This window comes from Peromyscus leucopus, chromosome 1 (genome assembly GCF_004664715.2).
Source record: "Peromyscus leucopus breed LL Stock chromosome 1, UCI_PerLeu_2.1, whole genome shotgun sequence".
Classification (NCBI taxonomy): Eukaryota; Metazoa; Chordata; class Mammalia; order Rodentia; family Cricetidae; genus Peromyscus; species Peromyscus leucopus.
In genome coordinates, this window is record NC_051063.1 from 152,863,609 (window position 1) to 152,890,370 (window position 26,762).

A 26,762-nucleotide genomic window follows, 5' to 3' on the forward strand; every position below is an offset into this window, starting at 1 on the left:
AGACCCTAGGGCAGTTTATTAGGTACCCTGATGGGCTAGAAAGAGGGTTTCTGGGGTTTGGATAGATAGCTTGGTAGTTAAGAGCACTTGTTGTTCTTGCAGAGAACCAGGTTTCAATTCTCAGCACCCACATAGTGACTCACAACCACCCGGAACTCCACTTCCTCTCTATGGCACAAACCGCCACATATATGCATCATCATTATCATCATGATCACTAACAAAGGAACTAGGAAACAGAATGGCATAGCAATAAGAACATTAGCTCGGAGCTCTCCAGTGTAACTTCAAACCCAGCTTCACTCTGATAAGACCTTGGACAAGCCACATAAACCTCCTAAGCCTTGTTTAACAAGCCCCGTTTCATGGGGTCATGGTGAGGACTCTGTTTCAGAGTCTCAAGAAAGTGAGCCAGTCTTTCGTCGTGGTGGAGGTGTTGGTGGTGGTGTTGGTGGAGGTGTGGTGGTGGTGGTGGTGGTGGTGGTGGTGGTGGTGGTGGTGGTGGTGGTGGTGGTGGTGGTGGTGGTGGTGGTGGTGGTGGTGGTGGTGATATATGGAAAACACCTACAAAACCCTGCCTCTCCTCTGCAGCTTGATGCCATAAGAGGCTCTTCTTTCCCTTGGGTCCCTTGATGAGGTGGAGCTAATTCAAGGAATACTGAGGGAAACAGCTTTTCATCTTTGCTGGGACTCTTGATCCTGGACCACCAGCATCCCCTGACAACAATTTCTCTCCCACTGCAGGAGTGAGAGAGAGAGCCAGGCTGCTGATGACTCCGAGGGAGGGGCCCTGGACATGTGCTGCAGTGAGAGGCTGTCGGGTAAGTGTCCTCAGAACTCCTAAGACCCAAGAACTCAGATTGGAGAAAGAGGGTACCAGCTGACACAGAACTAGAAGTCTAGTTGCTTGTGAACTTGCTGTTCTGAGGTCTGCCTCTCTGTCTAGTTGAGGATTGGTTTCTCAAACCCTCGGTGTCTTTCTGTCCTAGGGTCATGTAGGGCGGTTCTGTCTGCTCTAGGAGGAAGAGCAGACATCTGAAGGTGTGCTTGGAGGTAGAGAGGAAGAAAGCAGACAAGGGAGCTTAGCATGGAGAGAGAGCAGCTGACCAGTAATGTGTCAGTGCAAGCCTCAGAAGCAACGGAGGAAATCTAAACCAGGTGATGTGGTCTGAGCTGAGGGTGGCCAAAGCAGCATGCAGAGCTGCCTGTCAGTCCTGCAGAGAAGCCTGGCTGAGAGTCAGAACCTACAGCTGGAGTCCAGGTGACCACAGATGTGGGAGTCTGCCTGCCTGAACCCCTGCCATGACTGTCACCATGGAGACGGCCAGGGCACTGTGCCCACAGAGTGGCAGCATGGCCCACCAGTTGGAGACCATGATCCTGGTCAAAATAAACTGCATTAAAAGGAATAGAGTGGAGAAGACAGTGAAAGGGGTTTTATTTTCTTTTTATATGTTTTAATTATTTTTCTTATAGCAAGTGTCCATTGCAGCAATATTACAAAATAAAGGCAGGTGAAACATTTGAAAATTTGCCATACCTTTGTAGCATAGCCTGCGTTTTCATATCCCCCACTCAAATGTTTGTTTTAAAAATAGCCTTTTGAATTCCAACTTCGAAGCCTCAAACCTGTAGTGTCTGAGAAACCTTGCGATCGTGCTAGGTAAGAAGCTTTAAAAGTGCCGTCTCCATGTGACATTTAAGATTGGCATTGAAAACAAATAGATGCGCCTCTGAAGCAGTGACTTCAAAATAAGCAATTACAGCATCCACTGCCCACCCTTCCCCAGCTCCCTGGCTCCTCTAGCAGCCTGAGCCCTTGGTGCAGTTCACCCTCATCCCCTAGGGGCATCATTGCACACCGTGATCCCCTGGTTTTGCTGGTGGGGGGATGAATGCAACTCATGGGAGGCAGCCTGGCAGGGACCACAAGGAGCTAGTTGGAAAGAAGGAATTCTCCGAAGGTTATGAAAGCTGAGCATCTGAAGCACCCCTGTATGCTGGGGCACAGAAGATCTATCCTGCATATTCTACCCTGCATATTTTAGGAGTATGACATAAGCCCAACACATAGACATAAAGATCTGGGCTCCACGGGATCAAGAACTTACTTTCTGACTCTCACAGTGGTCCAGTCATAAAAACTGATGATTCCAGAGGAGGGAAATGAGTGTTCCATCACTGGAGGCATTCAAGTATTGGAAGAGAAGCAATGGAGAGGAAATTTCCACAGTGGGTGGGAGGGTCTCAGTGACATCAAAGTCTCTTTCAACTATTAAACACTTCTGTGATTCAGATATGAGTCATAGAATTCGGAGATGATTCTACAATCAGAGATGGCCCCACTGGCTAGAAAATATCCACAGAAAGTAGGACATAATGTATAGGAACCCAGGGAGGAGCATGGTATGGAGGAAGAGCATGGGGCTTGGCATTTGAGTCTGACTGTGCTATTTCCAGGCTGTGTGTCTATGGGCAAGTCATTTACCCTTGCTGGACCTGTCTCCAGTCCATCATCTGAAAATGAAAATAACAGCAACATGAATATTCATCTTCACAAAGGTCCTGGGGAAGTAAATAAATGTAACCAAACATTTGTTCAGCAAGTCCATTTATTGAGTACCTACCATGTCTCAGACACTGTACTGGGTGCTGGGTATATAGTGGTAGATGGAACATAGTCCCTACCTTAGTTGAAGGTTCACAGACAAGCTCTGAGCTGAGCCAATTCTGGAAAATGGGACAAAGCCACAGCAGAGAGGTTACAGTAAGAAGCACAATATGTTTAATTCTAACTCTCCTCCCCCAGAGCCAGCAAACAATGTCGAATGGAAGAGGAGATTAGTCATCTCCATTGAAGCTTGGCACATTGCCTGCCTTATGCAATACTCAGGAAGTTGGTATCATTTACTGCCCCCATCTTGCAGATGACAGGACCAAGACCCAGGGAAGTTGGACTTCCTTCCCAAATCCCCTTAGCTGGATGATGGTAGGCAAGGGAAGGCCCAGTCCAGCCACTCCTGAGCCTGTGTCCTCACCGCTACCCTGTTCTTACCTCCATTGTCTCCATAGAGTTAGTGTTGTCTGTAGAGGGAGAAGGAGTGAAGATGTGTTTGTCCTCAGAGAGGAACCGGGCAATGTCACTGTGCCTGTCTCCCTCTGTGTCCTGCTCCTTCTGGAAAACCCTGTCTGCCAAGGGCCAAGAGAGTTGTATGCCTCCTAGACACCTACGATGCCAGGCAGATATGGTATTGTAATAATTATTTATTTTGTGACCATAGAGCTCTTTAAGGCAAGCCTCTCTCTGTCTCGCTTCTGTGTCCTCCATGCCCACCATTTATTTGGCCATGTCTTAGTTATTCACCATTAACTGAGCACCTACATGTGACTGACACTGTTGTAGGTTCAGGAGATCCCATAGAAAACGAAACTGAGAGAGTGCCTACACCGCAGCACCATATTATGTATTAAGAGTGAGTTTTCAAGCCTGGAGAGATGGCTCACCTTGTAAGAGCACGGGCTGTTCTTCCAGAGGGTCCACGTTCAATTCTCAGCACCCATAAATCGTCTGTAACTCCAGTTGCTCCATGAACATTGCATGCATGTAGTGCATAGACATATGTACAAACAAACATCCATACACATTAAATAATTTAAAGAGAAAAAAAAGTGGGTCCTTGGGGCTTAGACCCGACTCAGTCACTAATCAGTGAGATGCTGATTTCACCTCCCTGGATCTGCTATCTATAAAGTGTCGAGATCAGTCTTCAGTGCCATACAGAATTGTTGGATGGCTCAGTGAATTAACAGAGAGCTGAGAGCAGAGCCTAGCACACAGTAGTGCTACATAAGCATTCACTGTAAAGGGAAGATAGGCAAAATGAGGAGGGGGCATCATTTGGCAAACAGAGGGAGAGACTGTAGAAAAAGATGAAAGCAGAGGGAGACGGGGACGGACTGGAAGGTAGTTTCGTATTGTGACTGTGTGGACCTGAGCCTGGTGTGCAGCAGATTGCCACCAAGACTGGTCATCCAGATCTGCTGACCTAAATGGAAACTTGGACATAAAACAAGTGGATGTATAGAGGCCAAGAGCACTGGGGTGCTGGGCCTCTAGAAGAGCCCATAGACACTGTGAGCAATTGCATAATGATAATAATGGTATAAGAATACAGCCTTAAGTAGTTTCTCTCCCTCCCTACTGTCTTCCCTGCTGGGCAAGACACAGGCAGAGCGAGGGCCAGCCATGCCAGGATGACTCATTCATTCCCACACAAACTTCAGAGTAGAGTGACATGGCCAACACTCAGAGACTCGGTCACCCGGACCTGAGCCAGCATCAGGCAGGTCATATAGACCTCTTAGATAATGCTTCCTGGAGTGAAGATGTCTTTAGACATCACCAGCAACCCAGGAAGCCCGCAGCTGCCTTCAAAGCGGGTAGGCTGCTCACACCCTCCAGGGTACTCCCACGTTTGCTCACACACTTGTGTTTGTTCTCATTTGACACAGCCGCATGCTCATGTACACACATGCACATGCCCACACAGTCACCCAAGCACGTGGCCTGCCTCAGACTCACAGGGCCCTGTGGGGGTGGACACGCACCGCCAGAGGACACACACCTGCATGTCTTCTTCCTCTTGCATGCTCAGCTCGCTCGGCTCTGCAGCTCCATCAGCCTTCATCCACCATACAAGCTCCCTGGCAACTAAAAGACACACCAGCTCTCTTACTCTCTTTAGTTCTTCCCTGGGACTACACCCTGATCTCATACACATGCACAAACATTAGAAAGCACCCTCCTTCCTTCTACATTCCCTGTCCTTTCGCTGGCACTTAGCCACTCTTGGTTTCAGGAACCAATGGTAGGCACTTGGTGTAGACCTGGATGCCTTCTCCACTCCATGCATATGCAGGCTTCTTTTCTTTCCCCTCATTCACACATTCCTTTTCACGTGGTCACTCTCTTCTCTTCCAGTCCCCTTGCATGCTCACTTTACTTGCTTTGCAGTCATCCAAACACATCGGCACATTCAAATCCACACTCCCTGCTCTTTGGTGCGTAGGTGTTCACATTTGCATGAAAGCAAAGAACACTGCTAGGGCCTCTGTTCCTTCCCCCAGCTAGCAGTGGTATGGGCCTCGCCTCAAATCCAAGAGCTTCCTTAGAGTACATGGAAGGTGGAGAACATTGGTACCAGTGATGTCCAGGCTGTGCAATAGAGTGACATCATTAAGTCTTGCTTTCAGTGTCTCCAATGGGCAGACTCACGGGCAGGCTGCCTCCTGAGATCTGCAGGAACTAGGGCCAGATCATCAGTGAGGACTGTAATGGAATACCACCTCCTGTTCAATCTTGTACTGCAAGGACCCTTGCATGTGTGCATGTGGGCACATCACTCTGTATAATCAGTCATGGTCCACAGTTCACCCCAATCAGTATGTAACCTCAGAAAGATGCTGCTGAGGGAAAAACCTTGAAGGCATCAGGTCGTGGTAAAAGGGAATTCTGAAGTCCTCATTATTAGAGTACTGCTTGAGAAGAGGGCATGGACAGCAGGTGGGTGCATGGGCACCCCTCCCGGGACTTGTGAATTATTTCCCTATAAGAATGGTGGGGCCAAATGAGAGGAAATGCAAGTCCCATGTCTAAGAATGCCATTGCTCTGGAGACCGGGGTACTCCAGAGGCCCTTTATAGCTGACTAGAGTCATGATAGTCCTAGCAACCCTAGGGTTAAGTGTGTGATATTCATCTGGGTTCATACAAGGTTTCAAGTGTACACTGAAGGCCTAGAACTTGTCCTTTTGGTAAGAACAGAGATGATGTCTTGGGCTAATGGCTCTGAACCATACTTCCATCTTCAATCTTGATATGTTGAAGGCAGGTCCTAGCCCAGCACTAGATACAGTGCTCTGTATGTATGGTCACCAGTGTTCAGTGGATTCTCCTGAGCCAGGGATGAGGTCTCAGTCTCAACAAAAAGCATTTGCTTATCCTGGGTGCTGCTTTATGGAGTAAAGGAGATAGATGCAGGTCTGTACTAATGAAGGCTTGGTTATCCTAACCCTGCATTAACCCCCCTGTGATCAGCAGAAGGGGTCATAGCTTTCACTGCATCTCCATCATGCCACTTAAGAGGCTTTGTGCTAGAAGCCAATGGACTATTGAAAATGCCCTTTGATCAACTCAAATTTACAGAGCATCCACTCCATCCTGACATGTCCCAGATTAGTGGTATAGTGCTAAGCAAAGCAGATGTACTCTCCCTACTCTCAAAGAACACAAGACACCAGGGAAGGCCTATATGCAGCTCTAACTTCAAGAACCAGGAGAGACTCCTGCAAGCATCCTAGAGGATGAGTAGGTCCCCACTCATGTCTTCAGGGTCTCCATCAAGCGTTGTAAGGAGAGAGGTAACCTCAAAAGGAAACTTAGCTTCTATCTGCTAAACCCTGTCCTAGCTGAGCATCCAAGCCTGGTGCCTAGTACTGGTTCTAACTAGCCTGGGAGCAGGTGCAGGAATCCAAGTGGACAAGCAGAGAGGAGGCAGAGTAGATGTGTCATATGGCTGAGGTGCTGCTATGCCTGTTCACAAGCACAGCACACATTCTGCATGTCTTTCTCTTTTCCTGGTGGTGGGGCTAGAACTCGAGGCGTATGTGCACACTAGGCAAGCACTGAGCTGTAGCCCCCATTCCACTGGGTTTTATTTCTTTACTAGATTGATGCTTCTGTTTTCATTTAGGACTACTAATGCATTTAGAGATGTTTACACTAATGATTTGAGTCTTGGACCATTATAGAGTAACAAAACACTATTAGGATGTGCTAAGACACTAATAGAGTAACATTTTGGGAAGAGGCCTTGGTCAGGTATCCACTAGTCAGCAATGATATAATTTAACTAGTCTCTGACACCATGACAGAAATGAGATCAGGAACCCCATGTAGCTGGGCCTAGAAGTGCTTTGGGGAGGTAGACAGACCTGGGTTCATGTTTCAGCTCTGTCACTAACTGGCACCATGGCCTCAGATAAATCATGTTTTGACCTCAAAATTCTATTCTCTAAACTATAGATCATGACATAAGATCTTCACAGAGGCCATGATAATGAGCTAATAGATTGAAAGTGTTTGTTGCACAGTGCTCAGTCAGTGTAGCTGATAATGATGGTGGTCATTCAGAGTATGGAGCATGAACAGAAAAATTCTTGCATTTTTATGGGCCTGCTCCAGGGCTCAGGTGTCAAGTTCTGGCCAGTTCTTCAGCAATGTAGCTTTATCTCTTCCATGACTCTCCACCACAGGCCCGAGATCTCACAGAGATAACCCAGCTCAGACAGGAATATTGTCTGCTTGCAAAGTCAGGTAGGAAAGGGTCCAGCTGGTGGGAAGAGAATCTCTGTCCATTTTCCTTCACTGAGGCGGACACAGCTGTGACAGTGTAGGGAGGTGTCTGGATGTGCAGGGACACTAAAGAGAGAGCCTCTGCAGCTGCTGCCTCTACAAAGGTTGATGCCAAAGCCCATTGAGATAGATGAGAACTCACCACATCCCCAAGATATGTGGGGACATCCCCTTTTCCTTTGTTCTGTCCAGTGTCAAGCCACCCTAGCTCTCAATATGTTCTTTAGGACCTTCTTAAAATGTGTCCCTTTAACATCCTCCTTTACTCCAGCTCATTCATTCTTCTAAGATCTCAGTGTCTGTTTTAGTTAGCTATTACTTCCTTATAAACTGTCTCAAAACTCAGTGGCTTCAAACAGGGACCATCTTACCTGCTCATGAACTACAGGATCAGACAGGGTGTTCTTCTGTTCTGTGTCAGCTGAGATCATCCACCAGGCTGTGTTCACCTGTTTAAAGGCCTGGGAAACAATGGCCATGAAAGATTTTCTTATGCATCTGGTGCCTCAGTCCCTGCCATGTGGCTTTGTTCTCTCTTTAGTTAGCCTGGGCTACCTCACAGCATGGTAGTCATAAGTACGTTAGACTTCTCATGTAGCAACTGACTCCTGACCTTCTAAGAGGTGGAAACAGAAGCTTCAGATTTCCTAAGCCTCAGAAAAGAAACTATAGTATTATTTTGATTTATTGATCAAAGCTAGCCACAGTCTCAGCCCAGATTCAAGTAGAGGAAGAAACATGGCACCTCTTCATGGGACACTAGGAATCTACACCACTCTCATCTACCATAACATCCTTTATCAACTTCTCTGCTCCTCTTATATGCATTCCTTTCCCAAATATCTATTCCTTTCTCCCATTTCATGTCCCACTATTTTTCCAAGCCTTTCCTTATTTCAGCTACTCGCCTGTACATATCTTAAGTCTTTGGCTCTTCTCCCTACTTGCAAAGAGCATGACTGTGTGCAGGCTCCTCAGCAATATTTGCAAGGCCACTGTGTGCTACATCAAAATAGTTTAAAGTTGGAAACAGAGCCAATGAATTTTGAAATTAAGTATATTCTGTCCTACATGGACAAATATTCATCTATAAGGAGTATGAAAACCAAGTTCATACTTATTAGTTAAGCCAGGCTAGAATTGTGACCTCTTGGCATTCTGCATTAAGATACAAGGTTTGTCAGTACTAGCCTATCAGGCTCCATCCACTGCAAGGATATTCACATGCACTTATGTGCAGGGGCACTCTGACCCACACATCTGATCTCTTCTGCAAACTAGAAATGCACACAGCGCTGTGTTGGGCATTAGAAAACAAGAAAAGAGAACATCATTCTGAACAACCAGGCTCAGGCCAGTCCGCACAGAGAACCTTTGGATTTGTGTATAAACTGAGAATTGTCTTCATGGCTCCATCTATTCCTCACCTCTGAGAAGGATGCCTGGTAAAAGAGTAGATAAGAGCCCTTCAAATATAAGTTCAGACCAAGAGTCATTTTCCTGGTGTAATGACAGTACTAAGCACGTATGCCCTGGTGGTGAGCATCACTCTTGTGGCTAGATTAGGACAAGCCCCCACACTATTCCAGCTCTCAGGTCACTCTCCTGCACTGGGAGACAGGGAATTAGTCTTCAGATAGCAGTTGTGAGGCCACAGTGAGCTGGTATATTCATGGAGCTTGTAAACTAGAGTCTGCTCATTTGTCTATTTGTTTTCTAATTGTTGGATTCAGGCCTGGATATGAATCTGAGCTCTTCCTTTTAAAGTCTGGGATCCTGAATAATCATTGCACAACTCAAGTGTCTGTCAGCCCCGTTCAGGCTGTGGCTGCCTGTGACTGTTAAGAAAGATGGTCTTTTTGCCAAATTCCAGTCAACTATCACCTTGCTTAATACAGACCATTTCTGGGCCAGCAAGATATATTGTCAGATAAAGGTACCTGTTGCCAAATCTCATGACCTAAGTACAATCTCTGGGAACTACATGGTAGAAAGAGAGACCCACTCTGCAAGGTGGTGTCCTCTGACTTCCACACACATGCCATGACAAACATACACTCAAAAAAATTAATTAGAAAAATAATTTTTAAAAGACAACTTCTCCACCACAAACAAGACCATTTGGAACGTGCTTCTTATGTCCACCCAATACAGGTCCACCTTTCTGCCAACATGCGCAGCCCACACCCAGCAGGAAGGCCCACCATAGCCATGCCCAGCCTCTCAAGCCTACCATAATAAATGTGAGTCCAGCCTGTTGTGGGGTCTGTTGTCTGAGAAAGGAATAAAGCTGCTCGTGTTAGACAAGTTCTGTTGCAGAGTTAGTTACCAAAAGCTTTATAGCTTCAGACGTTTGTTATCGTACTGTGTTTTTAATTCAGGAGCCCAGGGCTTACAGTTCAGGCCCAGCCTCTCAGACCATCTCAAAATGTTGGCCGTTGTACAAAAATCTCAAAACTTGCCGAAGGCTGAACATCTACTTTATCGAAGTTCAACCACAGGTGGCTAACATGTCTCATATCCCTGCAGCCTGTTGGTCTCGGTTCCTCTCCAAGCAGACCTCTCCACAGCTACCCAGTCAGGAAGCTGCTTCCCCCAGTGTGAGTGACTCCAGAGAGGAGGAGGCTCCCCAGATGAAGTTACAGTCTCTTCTAACCTAAGATTAGAAGTGATATGCCTTCATTTCTGTTATGTGCTTTTGGCCACAGAGCCTACCATGGCTGCCATGTGGGAGAGACTGAAAAAGTTTGTGAGTACCAGGAGGCAGGATCATTGAGGGCCACCTTGGGGGATGTCTACTGTATTGCTTAAAAGTTGAATAATTAAATTTGAAAAGCTTTTACTAAAGCTTAGGATCGCTATCACCCTCCGTCCAGCTTCCTTTTCAACACAATAGACGATTTCAGTGTGCTTCCTTCTTAGCATCTTTCAATGTTCAACTTGCAAGTTAAGTTCTATGTAGCTGGAAATATGGGCTGGTGTATCATCAGTCTTAACATTTTAATATAAAATGTCTGTCTTTTAACATAGTTAAATCCTCATAATCCAAAGAGACATAGTCTTAGGATGTGCTAATGAACTGTAAGGGGAAAAGCCCATTTACTAAAAGAGAAAAATAATAAGAAGGACATCAACATGAAACCAGTGCCTTCCTCAGGTGGTGGGACTGTGAAAGACTTGGTTTTTCTTTATTCTCTTATGGAAACTGGACTCTCTGCACTTTCTAAAGTCATTTTTATACAAAAGGATGGCGCATTCCAAAATGCTAATTAAACAGTAGCTGTAGGTGGTGGGGACACTCCTCCCCCTGCTTGCTCTGTTGGCAGACCCCAAACCTGGGATTGACCCAAACCCACGAATCCTAATGAGAGCTGATTAGTCCTGTGGGGAACCTCTGTAGAGACAGATGACCACAAAACATGGAATTCTGTTTCCTTGTAGAAAACCAACAAAATGACTCAGAGGTCACATTGGTGAGCCCACTCAGGGAAGGGGAGATTCAAAGGCTCCTTGACAATGAAGCCATGAGTCTTTCCTACTGGGAGGTGCTGATTCCCAAGCAGTGTCTCTCCAGCTCTTTCAGGAGCAAGAACAAAGGTCCTCAGGCTTCTGTTCTGTCTTTCTCTTCAGACACTGGACAAATTTCTAGTTCAGTGGTTTGGTTTCTGGTTTCCTTAGAGGCCAAGCTCCTCGGTGTCTACCGTCAGTGCATCTTCAGTGGCCCACATGAGGCCCCAGGCTGGCTCATGAACTTGCTTCCTGTTCTCTCTGCTGTTGCCCCTCTATACATAATTTGTGTATTTAATGCTCATTCTTGCTCCTGCCCTTGCTGAATAATGTCAATATTTCATATTCTATATTTTTAATAGTGTATATCGTATAGGTGGTCCCTGATTTGCAATGATTGGAATTAAGGTTTGTTTCTTTTTTTGTTTTGTTTTGTTTTACTTGAATGTGAAGGTGAGGCAGTAGAAACAGAACTTCAAATTTTGATCTTCTCCCATGCTAGCAACATAAAGTATGCTACTCCAACAGCGAACCAAGTCAGTCAAATCACCAAGGGTAAATAACTGAGTTTGCCCTACTGCCAAGCCTGCTGTTCAGTGGGTTAGAGGGAATAAATGCATCTACTTAGGGTATTTTCAACTTGCAGTGGGTTTCTTGGGCATTAACTCCATCCTAAGTCAAGCACTCATGCTTTGTGTTGGATCTCGGTTTTGGTACTCAGTATTCTAAGTGAGTCTAAGCTCCACCATGATGCCATATGAATCTTGATATTTTGCTCCTGATGGATGCAAATGCTCTCTTTATGTCCCTGAACATTCGGCCTTTCTCCTCCCCTGGCAATGGGCATGCAGCTGCACCTCCTCCCATCAATAAAACAGGAGAGAAATATAGGCTTACCTCAGTAAGATGGTAAGGTTTTTGTTTTTGTTTTTTTTGTTTTTTGTTTGTTTTTGTTTTTGTTTTTTTGTCAACTTGACACAAGCTCAGGGTCATCTGAGAAGAGGAAACCTCAATTGAAAAATTACCTCCATCAGATTGCCGGTAGGCAAGTCTGTAGGGCAGTTTGATCAATGATTATTGTGGGAGGGCCCAGCCCACTATGGGTGGTGCCACCCCAAGGCAGGTGGTCCTAGCTGCATAAGAAAGCAAAGTGAGCGAGCCAAGGGAGCAAACCAATAAGAAGCAATAAGCCAGTGTCTGTCCGTCAGAATGCCCCCATACAATGCCTGAAAAACCTGCCTCAGCTTCTGCCTCCAGGTTCCTGCCTTGGCTTCCCTCCATAAAGGACTGCAAGCTGTGAGATGAAATAAGCCCTTTCCTCCTCAAGTTGCTTTTGGGCGTGGTGTTTATCACAGCAATAGAAAGCAAATTGGAATACTCTTCGACTGTGTCAAAATTTCCTTGAGCTTTGCACCTCGGAGCACACCCTCTGCTTTCAAAGCAGTTCCAGCAGAGAACCTGGATGCAGGAGTCGTGGGTGGAGCCTAAGGAGACAGAGCCTGCTGGACCTTTCCTACTGGCCATGGCCAGGACTTTCGTTCTTTATCCTAAGATCAAAGAGAAGCCATTGAATTAAGCTAAGCAGCGGGCTCAGGATTCCTTTTTAAGCAGAAGGGTCTTAAAAGCAAGACAGGCCCTTAAAGACCTGCTCTTTAAATTCGTGGAAGGCCTAGAGAGGCAATGGAACACCCAGGGTCACAAGCCTGACACAGAGCCCTCAGGCCCTCCCACCTGGAGAATGTGGAAAATGAGTCTGCCATCTGATGGCGGCAGTTCCTGGGGATTTGTCAACCCAGCTGTCTGGGGTGGGGGAGGGGTGCAGCTTGGATTGCTCTTATTCCTCTCCTGCCATCTGGGCTGTCTCTGACTTCTGAGGTCATTTAGCAGAAACTGCTAAAGAACTTCAAACTAGGGCTTAGCTTGCCACTGGCTTGGGCTTACGCCCCAGTCCTTCAGGATACCCCCCATACATCGCTTGTGAAGCCTCTTTGCTGTCTCATTCATGAGAGAGAGCTAATGAGAGAATTTAGGGAGGAACCTCTAAACCAGGGTGTCGTGGTGCACACCTGTAATCCCAGCACCCAGGAGATAAAGACTGGAGGATCAGGAGATCAAGGTCATTCTCAGCAGTATATTGAGTTCAAGGCCAACCTTAGGCTATCAGGGACCCTGTCTCAAAAATAAAACAAAAAAGACTCTTATTGTCTGGATCTCCATTTCCTTGTCAGAGAAACAAGAAGGTGGAAGGAGAAACTCTCATTCTCTATGTGTCTTTGTGCTTAGGTCTGAGGCACTGAGGGCTCCTGAGGGTCTCTGATGTCTGTTCCTTTGGTTCTCGGTGTGGTGGCTGGGCCAGAGGATGCACCCATAGGGTCTCACTGGCACTTTTTTTTCACCCTCGTACTTTGGAGCCTCCACCGCAGAGAAGCACAGAGTGCTCAGCCTTTGTGAGCAGCTGCAAGGCTGTCTGCAGTTTCACACAGAACCGTTCCATTATATCCCGTACTTGAGTTGCATTTTGTTTTGAAAGCGTGTTAGCATTGTGGATTTAATTAACTGGCAGAGACAAAGCCTCACTGTTTCCTCACCCTCAGTCCATGCCCATTCTACCTACCCACTGACCCCAGTTCTCAGCCAGCAGTCTCGAAGCTCCAACCCACATCCAGGTGGGGTGCTCATTGTCCTCCTGGAAGCTCAGCTGGCACATGAAAAGGAGGTTCTTACCGCTGCCTGCCTCCCCACCCCACCTCTCGCCCACCTCATCTCTTACCTCTGGCTATCGTTTATTGAGCATTCATGATCTACCGGGCTAAGCATTTATGTGTTTTTAGCTCGTGCTATTCTAAAAGTCCTATGAGATAGTATTTATTCATCCATTTTCTAGAAGAGAACTAGGTTCATTCAGATTGTCACTTAGCCACAGTGTTTATCCAGGGTCACATGTAGTAAATGGCAAAGCTAGACCTCAAACCTCAATCTGTAGGACTCTACATCTTTGGACTTCTGGCCACTACAAAAAGCTGCCTGCCCAGAAGGCAGATTGGTCCTTAGTACTACTTCAAGTTCTCTGGAGGTCTGCCTACCTTGAGTTTCCATACACAGTCTCTGATCAGGCCCTCTTCCAGAGAGTAGACTCTCCAGTGTCTGTGAGCAGGGGTCAGCTCACATGCCCACTGCAGACTAAGCAGTGGGCACCCTTGACTTCCAAAGCCCTCCCCACTGCCTTGGCCCTAGTCCTACTTTAAGAGTCTCCCTAACCAGAAAAACCCACCCACTGAGTGTGGTTGACTGTGCTTAGCTGCAGAGGCCTGGCCCCACCCTGCCCTCTGTGTCATGAGGGGAGGCAAAGGCAGCAGCGGCAGTCTAGGATAGGAAACAGACAGGATGAGAGAGGACAGATGTTGGCACCAGGCCTCCTGAGGCTGTGTCCTGACCCTTCAACCCATGGTGATAGCTTTGGACAAGTCACTTTCTCTCGAACGTCTTTCTGTTTTCCAAACTGTAAAAGAACGGTCCCGTCACCTCCATCATGCAGTCATTCAAGGACTGACTGAGTCAGTGCTTGTAAAGAGGTCACTGAAGTCTCTCTCCACCAGGAAGCCAAATTTCACACAAGAAACCAGCAAACATTACCTGGACTTTCCTTTCCCAGCCTGGCAAGCCTATATGTGACATCCCTTCTGCTTGGGATGGGGGCACAGACTCCACCTATTGACAAAAGGACCGTTGAGGGATTTACTCTTGTTCAGACAACCACAGAGAGGTTTCACACCTTACCCAAGTCACTGGGGCTGAGAATGGTGAGCACCTGCATCCTAATCCAGAACCTTCTCGTGCCCAAACCAGTTTTCTTATGCTACTTCCTCCTGAAGAAGTAGGAAGATGAATAAGCTGTGGGTGTTGGGGCTGAGAAGATGGCTCCCTCAGGGAAGTGTTTGTCATGTAAGTACAGAGACCTGAGTTGGGATCCCGAGCATCCACAAAAACAAATTTAAGAAGTATGGCATCATGCGCTTGTAATCCACCACCACCCTCTCCTAGGAGATGGAGACAGGAGGATTCACAGAGCACACTGGCCAGCCAGTCTAGACTAATCTGTGAGCAATGCACACACACAAGATGCAGGTCACACCATCAGCCAGCTTACTGTCCAGGGACCTTCTGTGGATCTTTCCATCTTGGTGTTCACTGGCTAGCAGGACTGATGGGGTAGAGGTGTGGTGGGGAGCCAGTTCACATTCCCAGAAAGCTACATCTACTGCCCATTGCCTTTGCAGAGAAGAGCCAGAATTTTTTTTCACCAGGATTCCTGGTGTTCCTAGAACCCTGCTGGCCTACTGGCATATGTGAGTGCATACACACACACACACACACACACACACACACACGCAATGCACACACTAGTGACTCCATTTCCTGGGTTGTTAGGAGGGTTGAGAATCGATATTCACAAAGCTCTGAGAGCTGCACCAGTGTGTGGTAAACAGTCTGTTTCCAGAAGTTCAGCATGGTGGCTTCCACCTGCAATCCCAGCATTCAGGAAGTGAGGGCAGGAAGGTCAGGAGTTGATCTTCCTTTGCTGCATGAAGAGTTCAAGGCCAGCATGGACTGACTATGAGAGATGCTATCTTGTGGGTGAGGAGAGGGGGATCTGTTTGCTCATAATGCTTGGGATAGCAGCCAACCCCCATGCTCTGACACCGGCTACCTGATGACCTTGGGCAAGCCTTGTTCCCACGTTATCCCTCAGTCTTTTTAAAGAAATCATCAGGCTGAGCCAATATCCTTACCTCATATTCTCAGTCTCTGATAGTCAGTGGCTTTGGAAGCCTGAACAGGACTAAGTGCCATGCTTAGGCAGGCATGGTCTCCTGTGACTGGTAGACTTAGCTGGGAGGTCACTCTTGGCCACTCTTGAGAAAGATGAAAAGCTGAATGGGACAGTCTCCCTCCTCACATAAACAGGAACAGGCTGAGCCAGGCTTCAGCTCCAGTTATGGTGGGCTGATGCTGAGAGCAGGCGGATGAGTCACTGGGGAGCCTCCGTGGTTCTGGAGCTCCAACCAGCCCCCGGGCAGAGGAACTGCAAGGCTGAATGGTGTGATTTGAGAGCTGGGGTACAAGAGAGGGATCAGCGTGTCCTCACATGCTCCAGATGACTTCTGAAGACTGTTTGCCTCCACGCTTTACCCAGAATCTCAGGAGTCTTGGCCTGGGTTACTGATCCTGCCTCTCAGTCACTCTTCCTCTCCCTCAACACCACTCAACATCCCAGGATCCATCTGCCAGATGTCAGGTGCAAAAGCTGCACCAACAGCCCAGGACAGCTGTTTAGGGCTCAAGGTTCCCACATACATATCACTCCCTCTTCAGTCTCCAGGCTTTCCCTATCCTTCCTGCCTGTGCTATAGCAACCCTTTCCTAAGAAATCATACAGCAAAAAAAGAAACCATCCCTTGGTGTCAGGAAGCCCAGGGTTCAAATCTCAGGTCTGCATTTACTTGGGAAAAGAAGTGCTTGGCTTCTTGACGCCTACATTTCCTCACCTGGAAAAAACCCCTTACACCTCACTCAAGAGGCAAGCCTAGCAAGAGCCTCCGATGAAATCGCTTGGGGGAGGGGGGTTCATGCTTGGCAAAGCAGCTACCTTACTGTGAACTACTGAAAAGCTAACCCTCGATGCAAGCATCTGCCTCTCACCAACAAATGCCTCTAATGGTGACGCTGCTGTAGAGAGGCCAATGCAACTACTTTGGGAATTGTACAGCCAGCAGGCCAGTGAGAACATGAGAGTGAGTGAAAGGCAGGTTAAGACAAAAATGAGAGGCATCATTAGCCGGGTGGTGGCACACACCCTTGATCCCAGCCCTTCGGAGGCAGAGGCAGATGGATCTCTGTGATTTCAAGGCCTGTCTGGTCACAAAGTGAGTTTGGGGATAGCCAGGACTACACAGAGAAACCTGTCTCAGGAAAATAAATAAAAAGAAGTGGCATCATCTCTAGAAGAAGAAGAACCAAAGAAAAGAGGACTAATGGTCCAGGACCCTGGCACCTTCACAGGCTGGATTGCTTGTTCACTGCTCAATTCCCAGAGCCTGGCTGAGTGCTTGGCTCACACAAATCCTTACTGGACGGCAGGGAAGCAAATCCTTGTAACCCCAGTGCTTGTCATGCACTTGGCGGTAAATAAACGTGCACTAGAGTCACACCCAAGTGAGCAGAGCCTAAAGTCAGTCAGGCATGTGATCCCAGACTAGAGTCACACACACCCAAGTGAGCAGAGCCTAAAGTCAGGCATGTGATCCCAGACTAGAGTCACACACACCCAAGTGAGCAGAGGTTAAAGTCAGGCATGTGATCCCAGTACAGTTCTCCCTACCTGTGATTCCTACCACTTCCTATCAGAGATCCCCACTGCCCAGCCCTGGAGATCAGGGCTTCTTAACTGGAGGTCCATAGAAGCCCCTCCAGATTATACGGATAATATGGTGTGTATTTGACAGTGTATCTAACCTGATTTTAAAAAATCCTTAATTTCTGTCTAGAAAACAATTTTTTTAAGATTTATTTCATTTTATGTATATGGGTATTTTGCCTGCATGCACAGATATATGCACCACATGTATGCCTGGTACGATGGATCCTTGGAACTGGATCCATATGGACAGTTGTGAGCACTATGTGGGTGCTGGGAGTTGAACCCAGGTCCTCTAGAGAAGTAGCCAGTGCTCTTAACTGCTGAGCCATCTCTCCAGCTCCCATTAAACTAGTTCTTAATTATAAAAAGTTTCTGGGTTTTTGTTTTGTTTTTGCTTTTTGTTTGGTTTTGGTTTTTCAAGAAAGGGTTTCTCTGTATAACAGGTCTGGCTGTCCTGGAACTTGCTTTGTAGACCACCAGACTAGCCTCGAACTCACAGAGATCCACCTGTTTCTGCCTCCTAAGTGCTGGGATTAAAGATATGTGCCACCATCGCCTGGATAAGATTTTATTTTTTATTTTATGCATGGGTGTGTGTATTAACATTCATTCATATAGTGCCTGCAGAGGCCAGAAATAGGTATCAGATCCCCCTGCAGCTAGAATTACAGATAGTTGTGAGCCTCCTAATGCAGGTGCTGGGAACTGGACTCTGGTCCTCTGAAAGAGTAGCAAGTGCTCTTAGTCACTGAGCCATCTTACTGTATAACTGTAATTAATGAGGCAATTCCACATAATTTATTGGGTAATCAAGAGAGGTTTATTTCTGGGATAACTTACAGCCAATAGGGGTTGGTTACAGGATCCGAGAGAAATGAGGTACCATCCAGCTTCCAGGACTATGAGGTTTCCAGAAGGGGCTCCCTCTCAGCCACGCCCCAGGGGCAGGTCATAGGCAAGTATGACAGTCACCTAGGGACAGTGTTTCAAGGTCAAAGCTGGAACATCTGCCCACTACATTTCTGATCCCCAATTTTTTTTAATTTTCATATTATCATTATTATCATTAGTGTGTGTGTGTGTGTGTGTGTGTGTGTGTGTGTGATATTGGGAGGGTCACACATGCCATGGCACATGTGGAGATCAAAGGACAACTTTATCAAATTGATTCTCTTCTTCCACCTTTCTGTGGGTTCCAGGGATCAAACTCGGGTCACCAGAATTATGTGGCAAGGACCTTGACCCCACTGAGTCATCTAGCTGGCCTCAGAAAATGATTTTAAATAAACTCAGCTCTGAAAGGTGATTATCTGCCTGGCACCTGGTAAATTCCATCATTTGGTTCATCAGAACCCCAGAGATTTTTTTCTTTAAATGCAGTGCCTTGGGCTAGAGCTATATAGCTCAGTTGTCAGAAGGCCTGCCTAGAGTGCACAAAGACCTGGGCTTGGTCCCTGTCACCATATCAAATCAGGTGCAGGGGTGCATGTCTGTCATCCCAGCACTTAGACGTCCAAGTTTATCCTCAGCTACATGGTAAGTTTGCAGGCAGTCTGTAATACAGGAGACCCCATCTCAAAAAAAAAAGAAATGTGTGTAGAGCACCCACCTTTGTCTCTGACACCTTGATTCAGGGCCCTGTCAGCCTGTGCTCCCCTCTCACCCCCATCATATACATGCAGCTCATCTGTCATCTCTCATATGCAAGCACAGGGTCTCAGAGGGGCTGGCTTGCCTTCTGAGTGGCTGTTACGCTCGGCCGCTCTCACAGGGCAACGTGCACTGTCGACCTCTGTATCTTAGGCCCCGAAGTGTGACAGGTGGAGTCAGGGTCAGAAACTTGCGAGTACCTACCAGGATTCACAACACCTGAACTCAGAGCTTTTATCTCTCTCTCTTTTTTTTTTTGGTTTTTTTTGAGACAGGGTTTCTCTGTGTAGCTTTGCGCTTTTCCTGGAACTCACTTGGTAGCCAGCTGCCTCGAACTCACAGAGATCCGCCTGGCTCTGCCTCCCGAGTGCTGGGATTAAAGGCGTGCGCCACCACTGCCCGGCTTGCTTTTATCTCTTTTTAAGAATATCTTTATTGCTACACACACACACACACACACACACACACACACACACACACATATAGTGAACATATGTATATATTATATATTACAGGGAACTTAAGATACATAAATAAAATCACCTCTCCTCTCACCATCCCTCCCCGCCATGACTGACATGGTGGCACATGGCTTTAATCCAAGCACTTGGGAGACAGAGGCAAATGAATCTCTGTGAGTTCAAGGCCAGCCCAGTCTACTTAGAGAGTTCTAGGCCAGCAGGGTTGTACAGTGATACCCTTTCTCAATAAATAAATAAAAGCTGTTGTAAACACCTGGCTTGTTCTCTTTCCGTTTAGCACATACATTTATTAAACACTTAATTGTGTGTCAGATCACCACGCTACCGGCTTGCTTACACTACCACGTCATCTTTATCTTTAACCATACTCCATCTTCTCCTCAGTACATTTCTATCTTTCTTAAATGTTAAAGCCAATAAGCTCATGCTGTGCCATAACCTTGCCTTTCACACTCCAAATTTCTAAACTTTCTTTCCATGTTATTAAATATTCATCCACAGAATCACAATACAATGGTTGCATGATACTTTATTGCAGGCAAGCTTCATCCTTCTCAGACTGGAGCACATGTAACCCTGAGGGCAAAGTCACAGGATAAATGTCACCCATCTTCCTGAAGCACAAATTTGATTCAAAACTTTGGGAGGGGAAAAATATTCAGTATCAAAATGAGTACAGAAAAGCCACAGTGTAGGTTAGAGACAACCTATAATTTTCCAAAGAAAAGCAACAAAATCCCAATCTACATGAGCTTAACAGATTACCTACTGAGTTTACCTTCTGAGGCTAGAAGCAGACAAGAGCAAAATTCCAGTTCGAGTCCCTGTGTGTATCCATAAGGAGAAGCCCAGGGAAGAGAAGAAGTGGCTGGAGACCTGCAGCTTATGCTGAGGCAGAGGAGCCAGTGGCCCTGGCCTGCACCCTTCCGCCCATCCCGACCTGACGTCACCTGTCAATGTGTGCAGGGGGGCCTTACCCCTGAGAAATCCACACCCCTACACGGGTGCAAACCGGCTTCCTACACAGTCCAGCTTCTAGCGGCGGCTTTTCCTCTCAGCCAGCGTCAAGCTGAACTTAGTGCTCACTAGCTGTGTGCCTGCCGTGGTGACCTGCCCTCCTCCTTCCTTCTTAGACAGTGCCTCACCTGTGCAAGCAAGAGTTGAATCGGGTGCCTGCGAAGTGTCAGGAATCATACAGTGTTTCATCTGCAGTGTCTAAAGTCTTCGCAGCATCTTTGCAAAGTACCTATCTTCCCCATCCCCATTGAATAAAAGAAGAAGAGGAGGAGGAGCCAGGCAGGGTGGCACACGCCTTTAATTCCAGCACTTGAGAGACGAAGGCAGGCAGATCTCTGAGTTCGAGGTCAGCCAGAGCTCTACTTGTCTCAAACATGCAAACAAACAAAAGGAACAGGGTAAAATAATATCATTTGTCCATGAGGCACTCGCCCAGTCAATATGTATCAAAACCTACATACCAACAAACAAGTCACAGTCACAGAAGCCGCACTGATACCAATCTGCCTTCAGGGACTAATGGGTGAATTGAGACAGTGGCATTCTACAAACCATAGTGAGCGTAGTATATCCAGAGTCCCATGAGACTGCCTCAGACTGAACCCACCTCTTCCACTTACCAAGTGGAAGGCCACCTTGGGGGCAAAAAACCACCACCTCTTAGCCTTCTGCCCCTCATCTCCCCTTTGTAAAATGGGGGGAGTGATGGCAGTGCCAGCTTTCTGGGGATACTGTGGCCAGCAGGTGAATTAGCGTGTGCCAGCATTCAGAACAGAGCCATGTCGGGGTATCTTGCTGTGGATGGTAGCATGAAGGAGTGGCATGAGGAATGGGGCAGAACCTAGTTCCAGTGACGTGAAACTGGAAACTACAAGATGAATAGGGGTTTCCTCGGTGACATATACAGAGGTGGGCAGGGCAGGGTGTTGGAGGGATGTTCGAGGTAGAGGGAATAATAGGCAAAGTACAGCATCAGCTTACCTAGGGAGCTACAGGGATGTGGCTAAAACACAGCATCAGGGAACTATCTGCCCCCCACCCACCGCAGCAGTCAGCAAGGGGGCTGTGGTTTTTAACAAGGCTTCTCCAAGACCCAAGGTTCTTGCATAACGGTGCCAATCTAAGTCTGGTGTGAGGCTCAGTAAATGTTGAGTGAGTGACTGAACATGTGTACAGCTGTGTTGGCCTCACCTGCTCCTGTTATCGCCCAACCAGAAAGCAAGTCCACAGCCCCACATGCATACTGATGCGTGAACAGCCCCTTCCCAACTGTCCTGTCCATACACATCCATCTGGTCAGACTCTTTCTTTTTGGCGATATACTGAACTGAGTTTGGGTGGACATCTCCAACATCTGGAACTCAGCTGTTCCTGGTTCCCCACACCACATCAAGAGGCTCAGAGCTAAGCCAGCACGTTAGAGGTGGAACTGCTTCTGAATAGTCTCAAGGGAATCAGGACTGAGACACTGGAGGCACAGGCGGAGCACTCGGTGACAGCCTGTGCTGCACCCGACAGGATGTAGGGGCTCCGTAAAGCTCAGTCGGGAAACCAGGAGTGGGCTGGAGATGTAGCTCAATTGGTCTTGCTTGCATGGGGCTTGATCCCCAGCACCACATAAACTAAGTATGGCGGTGCTCACCTGTAATCACCGCACTCCAGATTGGGGGTGGTGCGCAGAAGGAAAGAAAGAAAAAGAAAACGGAGCCAAAAGGGTGAGTGTGAGCCTGACAGCCCGAGTTCAAATCCCAGAACCCACATAGAAAAACTGAATGTGGTGCCTTGCATATGTAATCCTGGCATTTCTAAGCGGAGGTGCGAGAAAGAGACAGGAAAAAGAACCAGCTGGTAACAGCAGCAGGACAGCAATGAAAACAAGAGGCTCTGCCTCGGAAGTCAGCCTTTGGCCAGGGCACTTGCATGCGCACTCCCAACAAATAACGTTTCTTTTAAAGAAGAGAAAGACTAGGGGGTGGGGCGATGGCTCTGTGGTTAAGAGTACTTGCTGCTCTTGCAGAGGACTCAGGTTTAGTTCCCAGCATCCAGGTCATGCAGCTCACAACTGTTGTGCCCTGGGTGCGAGACCCCCGAAGAGACCACCAGAGACACGACCTCACTGAAATGCGAAAGCAAGGTTTATTAAAGCAGTTCAAGCCGCGGCAGGGCCGTCGTCAAGCCATCCAACACAGTAGAGGCTGGAGGAGGTGCCCGCCCCTCTGCAAGTTCAGGTTTTAAAGGCAAAAACCACAAGGTTACATCATTTAGGGGCGCTAGTATGGGTGCAATTCTGATTGGTTCAAGTTTCAGGGGCTTTTCAGAATTTCTGTGTTATCTTACTTTGTAGTTTTAACCAGTTGTTTGTCAAACTTTATAGACTCCGGCATTGGGGCATTCTGTGGTTAATCAATTGCTACCAGATAGTCCTTCAAACATCCTGACTTTGTACTTATGACCATCTCTGGCATTGGGGCATTCTATGGTTAATCAGTTGTTACCAGATGGCTCTTCAAACATCCTGACTTTGTCCTGGGACCTATGTCAGCAGCTCTGAGAATTTTGAAACTTGGGCCTGTTTCAAGCTGGGGTGAGGGGCTTGCTTGAATTGGGGTTCCTTTGGTTCCTCAACAATCATCTGTAACTCTAGCTCCAGGGGATCCAATGCCTCTGACTTCCTTGGGCACCTGCACTCACACACATATACCCACATTTAGACACATACAAACAACTATGTATAATTAAAAATAGTCATTTTCTTAAAGGGAAAGAAATATGTTGAACCCAACCCCCATTTCTCAGATGGGGAAACTAATGTGCAAAGAACAAGTGCCCTAGGTCACGACAATGGCAGTCTTACTAGAACTGGACCCTAGGTAGCCATTATCTATTCTTCTTACTGTGCTGATTTCTCTTCCCCAGTTGGTGTGGGGGGTCTCAACATGGGGAAGATGCATAGCCATAATCACCCCCGGGATTTCAGTCTTCCAGCCCCACGTGGAGCACACATCACAAAAGACGAAAATCTGGAGAGCAGGCGTGGGTGGGTTGTTCAGGGTCATGGCCTGCTTATGCCATATTCTTTATTTTTTTTCTCCCTTGCTTTTTTAATTGAGTTTGAGGTAGTTGTTTTTGTTTCCTTAAGAAATGGAAAAAGAATGAAGCTGCGTAAATACAACGGTATTAACTCTGAAAACCCCCTGCCATTTTAACTCCCTTAGTGCAGAAATAAAAGAGAAATAATTTGTCCACCCACACGTAGCTCTTTCTGACGAAGGTAGGTGAATATTGCTTTGCTAATCGAGGGTGACTGCTGGAAGTGGAAGCCTCGCTGACTGAGCCAGGATTGAGAGGAAGCCACAGCAACCCTGAAAGGGACCAGACCTCCAGAGGTCGGCAGAGTCCTGTGCTCAGGCAGAGCCCAGAGTTCCCAACCCCTCCTGTCCCATCTTCCGCAGGTCTCCCCCAGCCGGTAGAGATGGAAGCACTGGACGAGGCCGAAGGGCTCCCCAGCAAGCAGAGGGAGATGCCACCACCCCCGCCACCCTCCCCGCCCTCTGAGCCAGCTCAGAAGCTGCCACCTCAAGGCTCCAGGAACCACTCCCTCGCTGTCAGAAGCAGCCTGTGCCTGTTCGTTGCCTCTCAGTTCCTGGTAAGGATACCACAGGCCTCACTCGGGCCTGAAGAGAGGGTGGGTTGAGGGACAGCCTTCTACTTCTTCCCAAGATGGCTGCCTGGGGAGGATGAGGGATGAGGGTCTTTCTGGTGGCCCTCAGTTACTCCAAGTCTCCAGACCGGAGTGAAGGGAAGGCGGAAGTTCTGAGCTCCAGTCTCAGGAATGAAGCTCCTCATAGCCTGCTAACCCTTATTCCCTAGCTAAGAAGACAGGATCCCCAGTCCCTGAGCCCCTGGTCCTCCAGAGTTCCCTCTGAGGACTTCCTGTAAGGAGGCCATTCTGGAAGACTTCTCTTCTGTGTGTGCTTGTGGGGGTCTCCTGTGGGGTCTCCCGTGGGAAGGGTTCTGTCTCAGCCACCTGTGATTAGCTTTTCTCCCGAAGAGTGCTGGGGCCTCCTCTAGGTCCATGGCCCTTCCCTCCGATGCCCAGTCTGAGAGACTCAGGAGCTTCCTGGGGGCCCAGGTTGGGGCTGAAAGTGAGCTCTGCAGGGCAATGTAGGGCAAAGGGCTGCAGCTATACGCTCAGTCTGCTCCCCTGACTGCCCCAGCTCGCCTGTGGGGTGCTCTGGCTCAGTGGCCATGGCCACTCCTGGCTGCAGAACACCACAGACCTCATCTCCTCCTCGTTCACACTGTTGAACCATCTGGGACCTGTGGTGAGTAAACTCTGGGGGACCCCCAGGACGGTGGGATGGAGTGGGATAAGCTGGGGCTTCCCATCCCTCCCTCCCTCACAACACCCGCCTGGGGCATCTCTGAGTTCAAGAGATGTTTCCAAGAACCCAAAGGCCATCTGTGTGCATCCCACCCAGACCCAGGATGGGTTTTCTTGTTACTTTTGAAGTAGATAAGGCCATTGCCCTTTCCCACTCCTCAGACTACTGACCAGTTTGTCTGATGTTCCCCAGGCCTGGCTGGGTTCTGGGACCTGGGGGATCCCGAGTCTGCTGCTGGTCTCTCTAACTGTGGGCCTGGTCATCATCACCACCCTGGTAAGTAAGGTGCCTCCTTGCCCTCAGCCTCAGGGCAGTCCTTCCCTCTCCAAAAAGCCCCACTTCCTACTAGACCCTCCTGATCCCTGACCTGGGTTCTGAATAGGGCAAAGGTAGACTTGTCTCCTTCAGCTGCAAGCCTACTTAAAGCAGGAGTCTCCTTTCTAGAAGTGATCGGGGCTGAGAGAAAGGGCTGAGGCAGAAAGAACCCCCAGGCCCCACCCAGAAGGATTACATCCACTAGAAACTGAGGACAGAGAAGGGAGAGTCGGGGTGGATCCTGACATCCAAGAGCCAGGAGAAGGTGGTTGCTCTAGACCTTAGAGCATCAGACAACTCAGTCCCACAGGGTACCCCATGAACCCAGCAGGCAGCAAACATGACCCCAGGTCCATGATGCTGTTGTGCTCCCAACTAGGTGTGGCACCTCCTCAAGGCACCCACAGAGCCACCTACTCCACTGCCCCCAGAGGACAGGCGCCAATCCGTGAGCCGCCAACCCTCCTTCACCTATTCGGAGTGGATGGAGGACAAGATAGAAGATGACTTCCTGGACCTGGACGCGGTGCCTGAGACACCTGTGTTTGACTGTGTGATGGACATCAAGCCTGAGACTGATCCCACCTCATTGACTGTCAAGTCCATGGGTCTGCAGGAGAGGTGGGAGGGGTAGAGGAGGGGTGGCTGGGGGGCCACAAATTCCCAACTCCCGTTAGAAGGGTAGATGCCTAGCTCCAGGTTTAGAGTACAGGGTGAAGCCTCATAGCTTAGCATGTGCAGACAAGTGCTTTTCCAGCAGTGCATATTGATTGGGGTGCTTTCAAGATGAATGCCCACGAGTACAGTTCCTTCCCATGCACACACAGGCGTGTGCAGGGGTGCACACGTGCACAGCCCTACTATCCTTGGCTTGAGGAAGTCATGGTTGGTTCCCTCACACAGGGCTTGTTGGGGCTTTTAGCTTAACGGTGTTCCTTGTAAGCTGACAAAGGGACAATAGGTAGCATTTCCCAAAACTTCTACTTCCCTAGAGTTCCCCATGGCATTCAATGAGCAAATTTTGGGAGGTAGTGACACCCTGAGTTTAGGGCTGGGTAAGCCAGCTCACACATGGCTTGAATTACCCACAGGATGTCATGGAAAGTGCTGGAGGAGGGCTCAGGAAGCCTAGACAATATTTTTTTTTTTTTTTGGCTCTGCCACTTCCTCATAGTTGAAGCCTGGACAGTGCTAGTGCCCTCTTGAAACTCAGTGTCCCTTTCTATATAATGAGGATGCCTTCCTTTGCTGAGGCTTTAGACACTGGGCATGGTGGAGCTGGCCCAGTATAGATACCTTTGCTGCTACTGGCTGCCTTTGCGCTCCCTACTTCCCTGAATGCAGAGGGCCCTGGCCTCTCCTAGCTGTGATGCACTTAACGCCATGACAGCCTCATTCTAGGACTGTGATGCTAGGGTCTGAAGCTGTGCTCTTGGGCTGGAGGATCACCTTAGCATGCGTCTTCCCTGTGGACCTCCTTCCAGGGGGCCACTAGGGATTGCTTGGGGTTGAGCTTTCGGAACTGGAGCCTCCACCCCACTATGGGAAGGAGCCAACCAGGGTGTAGACAGAACC

At 48.1% G+C, this 26,762-nt stretch overlaps 1 protein-coding gene across 3 annotated transcripts in view; it reads left to right on the top strand.

Moving 5' to 3' along the window:
- Ptpn5 (protein tyrosine phosphatase non-receptor type 5) overlaps window positions 1-26,762 on the top strand; it is a 63,010-nt gene that overhangs the window by 24,930 nt on the left and 11,318 nt on the right. For all 3 annotated transcript variants that reach the window (XM_028860265.2, XM_028860266.2, XM_028860264.2), the window contains 5 exons: window positions 745-821; window positions 23,940-24,133; window positions 24,705-24,812; window positions 25,065-25,148; window positions 25,567-25,808. In XM_028860265.2, the coding sequence (XP_028716098.1) occupies window positions 797-821; window positions 23,940-24,133; window positions 24,705-24,812; window positions 25,065-25,148; window positions 25,567-25,808 (653 nt within the window). In that variant the 5' untranslated portion in view covers window positions 745-796. The remainder of the gene's footprint in view (window positions 1-744; window positions 822-23,939; window positions 24,134-24,704; window positions 24,813-25,064; window positions 25,149-25,566; window positions 25,809-26,762) is intronic.